Source organism: Bombina bombina, chromosome 1 (genome assembly GCF_027579735.1).
Source record: "Bombina bombina isolate aBomBom1 chromosome 1, aBomBom1.pri, whole genome shotgun sequence".
NCBI lineage: Eukaryota > Metazoa > Chordata > Amphibia > Anura > Bombinatoridae > Bombina > Bombina bombina.
Genome location: NC_069499.1, coordinates 47,987,029 through 48,001,047, shown reverse-complemented (window position 1 = coordinate 48,001,047; position 14,019 = coordinate 47,987,029). Strand labels below are relative to the sequence as shown.

General features: G+C 40.9%; 1 protein-coding gene across 1 annotated transcript in view; it reads left to right on the top strand.

Moving 5' to 3' along the window:
• The window catches only part of KTN1 (kinectin 1), a 394,527-nt gene that overhangs the window by 349,005 nt on the left and 31,503 nt on the right, over positions 1 to 14,019 (top strand). Inside the window, 4 exon segments of the mRNA XM_053697334.1 lie at positions 11,894 to 11,945; positions 11,948 to 11,967; positions 12,534 to 12,617; positions 13,673 to 13,756. Of these exon segments, the coding sequence (XP_053553309.1) occupies positions 11,894 to 11,945; positions 11,948 to 11,967; positions 12,534 to 12,617; positions 13,673 to 13,756 (240 nt within the window).

Here is a 14,019-nt window from a genome sequence, read left to right as displayed (position 1 = left end):
TTTGGCGCAAAATTTTTTTTCTAATTATTTCCGGCTTCGTACTTGTCGCCGGAAATTGCGTAATTTTTGACGTTTTTTGCGCCAAAAATGTTGGCGTTACCGGATGTGGCGTCATTTTTGGCGCTAAAAGTATTTAGGCGCCAAATAATGTGGGCGTCTTTTTTTTTTTAGCGCCAAAAAATTTGGGCGTCATTTTTGTCTCCACATTATTTAAGTCTCATTGTTTATTGCTTCTGGTTGCTAGAAGCTTGTTCACTGGCATTTTTTCCCATTCCTGAAACTGTCATTTAAGGAATTTGATCAATTTTGCTTTATATGTTGTTTTTTCTCTTACATATTGCAAGATGTCTCAGATTGAGCCTGAATCAGAAGATACTTCTGGAAAATCGCTGCTTGATGCTGGATCTACCAAAGCTAAGTGCATTTGCTGTAAACTTATGGTATCTGTTCCTCCAGCTGTTGTTTGTAATGAATGTCCATGACAAACTTGTTAATGCAGATAATATTTCCCTTTAGTAATGTTACATTACCTGTTGCTGTTCCATCAACATCTAATACTCCTGTTTCCTGTTAACATAAGAGATTTTGTTTTCTAAATCCATTAAAGAAGGCTATGTCTGTTATTCCTCCTTCTAGTAAACGTAAAAGGTCTTTTTAAAACTTCTCATTTTTCAGATGAATTTTTAAATGAACATCATCATTCTGATTCTGATAATGATTCCTCTGGTTCAGAGGATTCTGTTTCAGAGATTGATGCTGATAAATCTTAATTTCTCCAACATAGGTGTGTCCGGGTCCACGGCGTCATCCTTACTTGTGGGATATTCTCTTCCCCAACAGGAAATGGCAAAGAGCCCAGCAAAGCTGGTCACATGATCCCTCCTAGGCTCCGCCTTCCCCAGTCATTCTCTTTGCCGTTGTACAGGCAAACATCTCCACGGAGATGGCTTAGAGTTTTTTGGTGTTTAACTGTAGTTTTTATTATTCAATCAAGAGTTTGTTATTTTAAAATAGTGCTGGTAGTGTACTATTTACTCTGAAACAGAAAGGTGATGAAGATTTCTGTTTGTAAGAGGAAAATGATTTTAGCAACCGTTACTAAAATCGATGGCTGTTTCCACACAGGACTGTTGAGAGGAATTAACTTCAGTTGGGGGAAACAGTGAGCAGACTTTTGCTGCTTGAGGTATGACACATTCTAACAAGACGATGTAATGCTGGAAGCTGTCATTTTCCCTATGGGATCCGGTAAGCCATTTTTATTACATAAGAAAAAAAGGGCTTCACAAGGGCTTTTAAGACTGTAGACATTTTCTGGGCTAAACGATTTATATATAAACATATTTAATACTTTCATAGCTTTGAGGAATTATTTTATTCTTGGGAATTATGTAAAATAACGGCAGGCACTGTATTGGACACCTTATCCTCTAGGGGCTTTCCCTAATCATAGGCAGAGCCTCATTTTCGCGCCTCTATTTTGCGCACTTGTTTTTGGGAAGCATGACATGCAGATGCATGTGTGAGGAGCTCTGATACACAGAAAAGACTTTTTGAAGGCGTTCATTTGGTATCGTATTCCCCTTTGGGCTTGGTTGGGTCTCAGCAAGCAGATACCAGGGACTGTAAAGGGTTAAATATAAAAACGGCTCCGGTTCCGTTATTTTAAGAGTTAAAGCTTTCAAATTTGGTGTGCAATACTTTTAAGGCTTTAAGACACTGTGGTGAAATTTTGGTGAATTTTGAACAATTCCTTCATACTTTTTTCACATTTGCAGTAATAAAGTGTGTTTCAGTTTAAAAATTTAAAGTGACAGTAACGGTTTTTTATTTTAAAACGTTTTTTGTACTTTGTTATCAAGTTTATGCCTGTTTAACATGTCTGAACTACCAGATAGACTGTGTTCTGTATGTGGGGAAGCCAAGTTCCTTCTCATTTAAATAGATGTGATTTATGTGACACAAAATTTAGAGAAAATGATGCCCAAGATGATTCCTCAAGTGAGGGGAGTAAGCATGGTACTGCATCATCCCCTCCTGCGTCTACACCAGTCTTGCCCACACAGGAGGCCCCTTAGTACATCCTAAGCGCCAATACTCCATACTATGCAACAATTACACGGCGGTGTAATGGATAATTCTATCAAATAACCTTTTTTAGCCCAAATGCCCACTATCAGCGAAAGCGCGACTGCCCGTTTTAGAAAAAATTGAAGAGGCATGAGGACCGCTGATGATATTGTTCTGAAGTGCCCCTACACAGTCCTGAGGGGCCAGGGAGGTTATTGTCTGAGGGAGAAGAATTTCAAGAGTTCAGGGGAAAATTTCTCACAAGCTGATAACCTGATGTTGATTACATTTAAATTTAAATTGGAACATCTCCGCGCCCTGCTTAAGGAGGTGTTATCTACTCTGGATGATTGTGAGAATTTGGTCATTCCAGAGAAATTATGTAAAATGGACAAGTTCCTAGAGGTCCCGGGGCCCCCCGAAGCTTTTCCTATACCCAAGCGGGTGGCGGACATTGTAAATAAAGAATGGGAAAGGCCCGGCATACCTTTCGTCCCTCCCCCTATATTTAAGAAATTGTTTCCTATGGTCGACCCCAGAAAGGACTTATGGCAGACAGTCCCCAAGGTCGAGGGGGCGGTTTCTACTCTAAACAAACGCACCACTATACCCATAGAAGATAGTTGTGCTTTCAAAGATCCTATGGATAAAAAATTAGAGGGTTTGCTTAAAAAGATGTTTGTTCAGCAAGGTTACCTTCTACAACCAATTTCATGCATTGTTCCTGTCACTACAGCAGCGTGTTTCTGGTTCGATGAACTAGAAAAGGCGCTCAATAAAGATTCTTCTTATGAGGAGATTTTGGACAGAATTCATGCTCTCAAATTGGCTAACTCTTCACCCTAGACGCCACTTTGCAATTGGCTAGATTAGCGGCGAAAAATTCTGGGTTTGCTATTGTGGCGCGCAGAGCGCTTTGGCTAAAATCTTGGTCAGCGGATGCGTCTTCCAAGAACAAATTGCTTAACATTCCTTTCAAGGGGAAAACGCTGTTTGGCCCTGACTTGAAAGAGATTATTTCTGATATCACTGGGGGCAAGGGCCACGCCCTTCCTCAGGACAGGTCTTTCAAGGCCAAAAATAAACCTAATTTTCGTCCCTTTCGCAGAAACGGACCAGCCCCAAGTGCTACGTCCTCTAAGCAAGAGGGTAATACTTCTCAAGCCAAGCCAGCCTGGAGGCCAATGCAAGGCTGGAACAAAGGGAAAGCAGGCCAAGAAACCTGCCACTGCTACCAAGACAGCATGAGATGTTGGCCCCCGATCCGGGACCGGATCTGGTGGGGGGCAGACTCTCTCTCTTCGCTCAGGCTTGGGCAAGAGATGTTCTGGATCCTTGGGCGCTAGAAATAGTCTTCCCAAGGTTATCTTCTGGAATTCAAGGGGCTTCCCCCAAGGGGGAGGTTCCACAGGTCAACTTTGTCTTCAGACCACATAAAAAGACAGGCATTCTTACATTGTGTAGAAGACCTGTTAAAAATGGGAGTGATTCATCCTGTTCCATTAGGAGAACAAGGGATTGGGGTTCTACTCCAATCTGTTCGTAGTTCCCAAAAAAGAGGGAACATTCAGACCAATCTTAGATCTCAAGATCCTAAACAAGTTTCTCAAGGTTCCATATCGTTCAAAAGGAAACCATCATCGAACAATTCTTCCTTCCATCCAGGAAGGTCAATTCATGACCACGGTGGATTTAAAGGATGCGTATCTACATATTCCTATCCACAAGGAACATCAATCGGTTCCTAAGGTTCGCATTTCTGGACAAGCATTACCAGTTTGTGGCACTTCCGTTCGGATTAGCCACTGCTCCAAGAATTTTCACAAGGTACTAGGGGTCCCTTCTAGCGGTGCTAAGACCAAGGGGCAATTGCAAGTAGTACCTTACCTTGGACGACATTCTGATTCAAGCGTCCGTGCCCATCCACAAGCAAAGGCTCACACGGACATTGTCCTGGCCTTTCTCAGATCTCACGGGTGGAAAGTGAACGTAGAAAAAAGTTCTCTATCTCGTCAACAAGGGTTCCCTTCTTGGGAACAATAATAGGACTCCTTAGAAATGAGGATTTTTCTGACAGAGGCCAGAAAATCAAAACTTCTAAACTCTTGTCAAGTACTTCATTCTGTTCCAGGTCTTCCTTCCATAGCGCACGTGCATGGAAGTACATAGGTTTGATGGTAGCGGCAATGGATCCCTTTGCGCGAATTCATCTAAGACCATTACAACTCGTGCATGCTCAGTCAGTGGAATGGGGATTATACAGACTTGTCTCCGACGATACAAGTAGATCAGGGACCAGAGATTCACTCCGTTGGTGGCTGTCCCTGGACAACCTGTCACAGGGGATGAGCTTCCGCAGACCAGAGTGGGTCATTGTCACGACCGACGCCAGTCTGGTGGGCTGGGGCGCGGTCTGGGGACCCCTGAAAGCTCAGGGTCTTTGGTCTCGGGAAGAATCTCAGTTCCCGATAAATATTCTGGAACTGAGAGCGATATTCAATGCTCTCAAGGCTTGGCCTCAGCTAGCAAAGGCCAAATTCATACGGTTTCAATCAGACAACATGACGACTGTTGCGTACATCAACCATCAGGGGGGAACAAGGAGTTCCCTGGCGATGGAAGAAGTGACCAAAATCATTCAATGGGCGGAGACTCACTCCTGCCACTTGTCTGCAATCCACATCCCAGGAGTGGAAAATTGGGAAGCGGATTTTCTGAGTCGTCAGACATTTCATCCGGGGGAGTGGGAACTCCATCCGGAAATCTTTGCCCAAATTACTCAGTTGTGGGGCATTCCAGACATGGAGTCTGATGGCCTCCTCGTCAGAACCTTCAAGGTTCCTTGCTACGGGTCCAGATCCAGGGATCCAAGGCGACTCTAGTAGATGCACTAGTAGCACCTTGGACCTTCAAACTGAGCTTATGTATTCCCGCCGATTTCCTCTCATCCCCAGGCTGGTAGCCCAGGATCAAATCAGGAGAGGGGCATCGGTGATCTGATAGCTCCTGCGTGGCCACGCAGGACTTGTATGCAGACCTGGTGAATATGTCATCGGCTCCACCATGGAAGCTACCATTGAGACGGGACCTTCTTGTCAAGGTCCGTTCGAACATCCGACATCTGGTCTCACTCCAACTGGACTGCCTGGAGATTGAACGCTTGATCTTATCAAAGGCGAGGGTTCTCAGATTCTGTCATTGATACTCTTGTTCAGGCCAGAAAGCCTTGTAACTAGAACAATCTACCACAAAATATGGAAAAAATATATCTGTTGGTGTGAATCTAAAGGATTCCCTAGGGACAAGCATATAAAATTCCTAAGATTCTATCCTTTTCTTCAAGAAGGTTTGGAGAAAGGATTATCTGCAAGTTCTTTGAAGGGACAGATTTCTGCATTTATCTGTGTTACTTCACAAAAAGTCGGCAGCTTGTGCCCAGATGTTCCAAGCCTTTGTTCAGGCTCTGGTTAGAATCAAGCTGTTTACAAAGCTTTGACTCCTCCTTGGAGTCTCAATTTAGTTCTTTCAGTTCTTCAGGGGGTTCCCGTTTGAACCCTTACATTCCGTTGATATTAAGTTATTATCTTGGAAAGTTTTGTTTTTGGTTGCAATTTCTTCTGCTAGAAGAGTTTCAGAATTATCTGCTCTGCAGTGTTCTCCCCCCTTATCTGGTGTTCCATGCAGATAAGGTGGTTTTGCGTACTAAACCTGGTTTTCTTCCGAAAGTTGTTGTCTAACAAAAAACATTAACCAGGAGATAGTCAGGGCCTTCTTTGTGTCCGAATCCAGTTTCAAAGAAGGAACGTTTGTTGCACAATTTGGATGTAGTTCGTGCTTTAAAATTCTATTTAGATGCCTACAAAGGATTTTAGACAAACATCTTCCTTGTTTGTTTGTTTATTCTGGTAAAAGGAGGAGGTCAAAAAGCAACTTCTACCTCTCTCTCTTTTGGCTTAAAAGCATCATCAGATTGCTACGAGACTGCCGGACGGCAGCCTCCTGAAAGAATCACAGCTCATTCCAGCTAGGGCTGTGGCTTTCCACATGGGCCTTCAAGCCAACGAGGCTTCTGTTGATTCTGATATGTAAGGCAGCCGACTTTGTCTTCACTGCACACTTTTACTAAATTTTACAAATTTGATACTTTTGCTTCTTCTGAGGCTATTTTTGGGAGAAAGGTTTTGCAAGCCGTGGTGCCTTCCATCTAGGTGACCTGATTTGCTCCTCCCTTCATCCGTGTCCTAAAGCTTTGGTATTGGTTCCCACAAGTAAGGATGACGCCGTGGACCGGACAACCCTATGTTGGAGAAAACAGAATTTATGTTTACCTGATAATTTACTTTCTCCACCGGGTGTGTTCCGGTCCACGGCCCGCCCTGGTTTTTTAATCAGGTCTGATAATTTATTTTCTTTAACTACAGTCACCACGGTATCATATGATTTCTCCTATGCAAATATTCCTCCTTTACGTCGGGTCGAGATGACTTGGGGAAGGCGGAGCCTAGGAGGGATCATGTGACCAGCTTTGCTGGGCTCTTTGCCATTTCCTGTTGGGGAAGAGAATATCCCACAAGTAAGGATGACGCCCGTGGACCGGACACCCGTTGGAGAAAGTAATTTATCAGGTAAACATAAATTCTGTTATTTATTCAAAATGGAATTTATTCGTTCTTTACTTAAAGAAGTCTTAATTGCATTAGAAATAGAGGATTCTGGTCCTCTTGATACTAAATCTAAACGTTTTAAATAAGGTTTTTAAACTCTGTAGTTATTCCAGAAGTTTTTCCTGTCCCTGATGCTATTCTGAAGTAATTTCCAGGAATGGAGATAATTTGGGTAATTCATTTACTCCTCCTAAACGTTTTAAGCAATTATATCCTGTGCCATCTGACTGATTAGAGTTTTGGGACAATAATCCCTAAAGTTGATGGGGCTATCTCTACTCTTGCTAAACGTTACTACTATTCCTACGGCAGATAGTACTTCCAGTTTAAGGTCCTTATAGATAGAAAAATTGAATCCTTTCTAAGAAAAGCTTACTTATGTTCAGGTAATCTTCTTAGACCTGCTATATCTTTAGCGGATGTTGCTGCAGCTTCAACTTTTTGGTTGGAAGCTTTAGCGCAGCAAGTAAAAGATCATAATTCTCATAGCATTGTTAATCTCTTCAACATGCCTAATAATTTTATTTGTGATGCCATCTTTTGATATCATTAGGGTTGATGTCAGGTATATGTCTCTAGCTATTTTAGCTAGAGAGCCTTTATGGCTTAAAACCTTGGAATGCTGATATGTCTTCCAAGTCAACTTTGCTTTCCCTTTCTTTCCAGGGTAATAAATTCTTTGGTTTCACAATTGGATTCCATTATTTCAACTGTTACTGGGGGGAAAGGAACATTTTTACCACAGGAGTAAAAAATCTAAAGGTAAATTTAGGTACTTCTAAACGTTTTCGTTCCTTTCGTCACAATAAGGAACAAAAAGCCTGATCCTTCCCCTAAAGAGCGGTATCAGTTTGGAAACCATCTCCAGCTCTGGAATAAATCCAAACCTTTTAGAAAGCCCAAAGTCGGCCTCCCAAGTCAACATGAAGGTGCGGCCCTCATCCAGCCCAGCTGGTAGGGGCAGATTACGATTTTTCAAAGAAATTTGGATCAATTCGATTCACAATCTTTGGATTCAGAACATTGTTTCTCAAGGGTACAGAATAGGCCTTCAAGATAAGGCCTCCTGCAAGATAGATTTTTTCCTTTCCTGTGTCCACAGTAAATCCAGTGAGGGCTCAAGCATTTCTGAATGTGTTTCAGATCTAGAGTTAGCTGGAGTAATTGTGCCAGTTCCAGTTCTGGAACAGGGGCTGGGGTTTTACTACTCAAATCTCTTTATTGTACCAAAGAAGGAGAATTCCTTTCAGACCAGTTCTGGATTTAAAAAATTTTGAATCATTATGTAAGGATACCAACATTCAAAATGGTAACTATAAGGACTATTCTGCCTTTTTGTTCAGCAAGGTCATTATAATGTCCACAATAGATTTACAGGATGCATATCTGCATATTCCGATTCATCCAGATCACTATCAGTTTCTGAGATTGTCTTTCCTAGACAAGCATTACCAGTATTGTGGCCTCTTGCCCGTTTGGCCTAGCAACAGCTCCAAGGATTTTTACAAAGGTTCTCGGTGGCCCCTTCTGTCTGTAATCAGAGAACAGGGTATTGTGGTATTTCCTTATTTGGACGATATCTTGGTACTCTTGCTCAGTCTTCACATTTAGCAGAATCTCATACGAATCGACTTGTATTGTTTCTTCAAAAAACATGGTTGGAGGATCAATTTACCAAAAAAAGTTCATTGATTCCTCAGACAAGGGTAACCTTTTTAGGTTTCCAGATAGATTTCAGTGTCCATGACTCTGTCTCTGACAGACTAGAGACGTCTAAATTGGTTTCCGCTTGTTCGAAACCTTCAGTCTCAATCATTCCCCGTCGTAGCCTTATGCATGGAAATTCTAGGTCTATGACTGCTGCATCGGCACGCGATCCCCTTTGCTCGTTTTAACATGCGACCTCTTCAGCTTTGTATGCTGAACCAGTGGTGCAGGGATTATACAAAGATATCTCAATTAATTTCTTTAAAAACCGATCGTACGACACATCTCTCACGCTGGCCTGGACAGATCACCATCGTTTAGTTCAGGGGGCTTACTTTTGTTCTTTCCAACCTGGACTGTGATGTTCAACAGATGCAAGTCTTGACAGGTTGGGGAGCTGTTTTGGGGGTCTCTGACAGCACAAGGGGTTTGGGAATCTCAGGAGGTGAGATTACCCTATCAACTTTTTGTGAACTCCGTGCAATTTTCAGAGCTCTTCAGTCATGGCCTCTTCTAAAGAGAGAGTCGTTCATTTTGTTTTCAGACGGACAATGTCACAACCGTGGCATATGTCAATCATCAAGGAGGGACTCACAGTCCTCTGGCTGTGAAAGAAGTATCTCGAATACTGGTATGGGCCGGAATCCAACTCCTGGTCTATTTTCTGCGGTTCATATCCCAGGTATAGACAATTGGGAAGCGGATTATCTCAGTCGTCAAACGATACATCCGGGCGAATGGTCTCTTCACCCCAGAGGTATTTCTTCAGATTGTTCAGATGTGGGGACTTCCAGAAATAGATCTGATGGCTTCCCATCTAAACAAGAAAACTTCCCAGGTATCTGTCCAGATCCAGGGATCCTCAGGCGGAGGCAGTGGATGCATTGACACTTCCTTGGAAGTATCATCCTGCCTATATCTTTCCTCCTCTAGTTCTCCTTCCAAGAGTGATTTCCAAGATTCTAAAGGAGTGCTCGTTTGTTCTGCTGGTGGCTCCAGCATGGCCTCACAGGTTTTGGTATGCGGATCTTGTCCGGAATGGCCACTTGCCAACCGTGGACTCTTCCATTAAGACCAGACCTTCTATCGCAAGGTCCTTTTTTCCATCAGGATCTCAAATCCTTAAAATTTGAAGGTATGGAGATTGAACGCTTGATTCTCAGTCATAGAGGTTTCTCTGACTCAGTAATTACTACTATGTTACAGGCTCGTAAATCTGTATCTAGGAAGATATATTATCGAGTCTGGAAGGTTTACATTTCTTGGTGTTCTTCTCATCATTTTTCTTGGCATTCTTTCAGAATTCCTAGAATTTTACAGTTTCTTCAGGATGGTTGGATAAAGTTTGTCTGCAAGTTCCTTGAAAGGACAAATCTCTGCTCTTCTGTTCTTTTCCACAGAAAGATTGCTAGTCTTCCTGATATTCATTGTTTTGTACAGGCTTTGGTTCGTATAAAACCTGTTATTAAGTCATTTCTCCTCCTTGGAGTTTGAATTTGGTTCTGGGGGCTCTTCAAGCCCCTCCGTTTGAACCTATGCCATTCGCTGGACATTAAATTACTTTCTTGGAAAGTTTTGTTTCTTTTGGCCATCTCTTCTGCTAGAAGAGTTTCTGAATTATCTGCTCTTTCTTGTGAGTCTCCTTTTCTGAATTTTCATCAGGATAAGGCAGTGTTGCGGACCTTCTTTTAATTTTTACCTAAGGTTGTGAATTCTAACAACATTGTAGAGATATTGTGGTTCCTTCATTGTGTCCTAATCCTAAGACATTCTAAAGAAAAATCGTTGCATTCTTTGTAGTAAGAGCTTTGAAATATTATGTCTGAAGCTACTTTAATATTCCGAAAGACTTCTAGTCTATTTGTTATCTTTTCCGGTTCCAGGAAAAGGTCAGAAGGCCTCTGCCATTTCTTTGGCATCTTGGTTAAAATCTTTTGATTCATCATGCTTTTGTCGAGTCGGGTAAAACTCCCGCCTCAAAGGATTACAGCTCATTCTACTAGGTCAGTTTCTACTTCCTGGGCGTTTAGGAATGAAGCTTCGGTTGATCAGATTTGCAAAGCAGCAACTTGGTCTTCTTCTGCATACTTTTACTAAATTCTACCATTTTGATGTGTTTTCTTCTTCTGAAGCAGTTTTTGGTAGAAAAGTACTTCAGGCAGCTGTTTCAGTTTAAATCTTCTGCTTATAATTTCAGTTTTTTTTCATTATAAGATTTAAACTTTATTTTTGGGTGGTGGATTATTTTCAGCGGAATTGGCTGTCTTTATTTTATCCCTCCCTCTCTAGTGACTCTTGCGTGGAAGATCCACATCTTGGGTAGTCATTATCCCATACATCACTAGCTCATGAACTCTTGCTAATTACATGAAAGAAAACATAAATTTTTGTAAGAACTTACCTGATAAATTCATTTCTTTCTATATAGCAAGAGTCCATGAGGCCCACCCTTTTTTGTGGTGGTTATGATTTTTTTGTATAAGCACAATTATTCCAATTCCTTATTTTTTATGCTTTTCGCACTTTTTCTTATCACCCCAACTTCTTGGCTATTTCGTTAAACTGATTTGTGGGTTGTGGTGAGGGGTGTATTTATAGGCATTTTGAGTTTTGGGAAACTTTGCCCCTCCCTGGTAGGAATGTATATCCCATACATCACTAGCTCATGGACTCTTGCTAATATGAAAGAAATGAATTTATCAGGTAAGTTCTTACATAAATTATGTTTTTACTCTCTGTTTGATACTAGGAAAGGAGTGGCACTCTGACCACCGTTACTCCAATAATATCAAGTAGTTTTCTCTCCACAATCAGAACATTTAATGCCCATTGTACTCATACATAGTGAATTCTCAGGAAATGATGTTACATTATTACTCAGTTGCTCGTCACCTCCCTAGCATTTTGTGTAGTTTCTATGGTATCGATTATTTATATAATGTATATAGTAATAGTGTTACTGGTACAGTGGCAACTGGATATAGAATTACATGCTGGCTTCTGTAGTCGGCTCATTGCAACCTGTTTAGTTGTACCAAGAACTAATGTGCGCACATCGGTATAAAGTTTCTTTTCTATACTTTATTGTAACTGAGGTATTTATGTCACCATCTAAAAAGGGACCCTTTAAATTGGTACTTGGAAAAGCAAAAGTGCTTCCCTTTTAAAATGTCTCCATTGGCGGTGTTAAAAAACTGACCCAAGGCCACATCTCTTTCCTGTGTCAGTCTACCAATCCAAGCCATAAACTGAGAGCACACTCTGCGGCCAATTACAGGAGTATTCTCACGTCACGCTTGTGGTGGGCAGCTGAAAGCGCCAGAATCTGTTTGGCGCAATAAGTGGCCTTTTGCTTTTATGCATTTACCTCTCAGCTGTTAATGATCACCTTTTGATGTAAGACTTTTTCTTTTTTGTTCCCTTTTATAGTAAAATACTTGTTTTGTTTCTAGGCGCTTTCTAAAGTGTTTACGTTGGAGCAGGAACTGGAGAGATTTAGGACGGCAGGAAACACAACTCCATAACTGTAGGTTATTTGGGCCAAAAATGTGCACATAAAGGTTTTGTTAATCGGTCTCACACAATTTGTATCAACGAAACACTAAAGTAAAAAATGAATCTTTCATGATTCAGATAGTGCATCGATTGTAAGCAACTCTCTAATTTACCTCATTATCAATTTTTTTTGTTCTCTTAGTATCTTTATTTGAAAAGGCGAGAATGTAAGCTTAGGAGCCGGCCCATTTTTGATTCAACCACCTGGGTAGCGTTAGCTGATTTAGAAAGTTGCTCTAATAAATTGCATGCTCTATCTGGAATCATGAAAGATTAATTTTGACTAGACTGTCCCTTTAAACTGCCAGTTACTACCTAACTAGCCAAAACTTTTTGCCTGATTAAGAACAAACTGGTGGCAGGGGGTATTGTTTTTGTCCTGTACACATTTAATACAATCTTTTCACATGCTCTTCATATACCGTGACTTGACTCGCTAAATAGTATAACCACTAACTGTTTTACACATATAGAAATGTCAGGGTTTCTCCTTTTCGGCATTTTAATTTATATAAACATTATGTTTTATTTCTACAGATGCAAAAAGTGAAGGATCATTTGGAAACGGAGCTTGAGAAGGCAGAAAATGAAAGAGCCTCTTATGTTTCAGAAGTCAGAGAGGTGAGTGTAGGTTATGGGGTCAAATGATCTACTGTGCCTAACATCGTAAATCAGCTGCCACAACTGCTGGCCGTTTCATTCACTTCTGTGGATTAAAAGATCCTTTTGAGTTTCTGGCACCTGCAGGGGCCACACCAGGGGCCATTTTTAATCTAGAGATCACAAAATATCTCTATTACAAAATAGCGGTCACAACTTGGTAATGAAGGTAACGGCTGAATCTGCAGCTTTAGTGCACCCCTTAAAGGGACATGGAACCCAAACTTTTTCTTTCATGGTTTGGACAGAGGGTACAATGTTAAGAAAGTTTCCAATTCACTTTGATTAGCAAAATTCATTAGTTCTCATGGTATTCTTTGTTGAAGAGAATGCCTAAGTAGGTATAGTGCTGGAGAACTATATGGTAGCATATTTGCAAGTATGTTTTTGACCACTAGAGTGCATAGCACTGTTAATGGCAGTCTTGTGTGCATAACTGCTGCCTCTAGTGTTCCAGACATGCACACCAGGCAACAAAGGATACAAAGAAAACAAATCACATTTTGATAATAATAGTAAAGAGGAAACTTTCTTAAAGGGACAGTTAAGTCAAAATAAAACTTGAATGTATTAATTAGAGCATGAAATTGTGTTATTAATTTTGCTTAGTTCCCTTAGTATCCTTTGTTAAAGAGCAATCCTAAGTGTCTTTACCCATCTGGTAGCAGTGTTTGCAACTTTGTTTATAGCAATGTTATACATTGTTGCTGCCATAGTATACTAAAGAAACATGCATGCTCCTAAGCTCTTGTCAATCTACCTACATTTATTCTTTCATTAACAAAGGATAAATGAAAACAATGAAAATTTGATAATAGAAGTAAATTAGAAAGTTGTTTCAATTTGCATGCTCTATCTGAAGCACAAGACTTTAATTTTGACTTTACTGTCCCTTTTAAAATGTTACACGCTAACTTAATCATGAAATAAGTTTTATGCCCCTTTAAGCTCTGCTCTTTTTCTGATATCTGAGACACATTTTGGGGCTGCTTTAAAATCTCTGAACTTCATTTCAGCTGAAAGATCTGTTGACTGAATTGCAGAGAAAGCTGGATGATTCCTATTCAGAAGCAATAAGGCAGAATGAAGAGCTGACCTTGGTAAGATGCTATGTCCAGCAACCTGGCTGTCTGTTGTTCTTTCCTGCTGGTCGCAATTAGGAACCGCTCCCCCCCCCCCCCCCCCTATTTTTGCCTTTGTGCTTATCTTACCAAAATATATAAACAATACTAAACTGTTTATCTTCTAAATGTTCTGTGGTTGAGTTAGAATTAAGACTAGGATTTTTTTTGGTTAGTGAAATACTTGCTAAATCGTGCGCCTCCCTTTTTTTTTTTTTTTTTACTGTACGTCTGAAATCTTT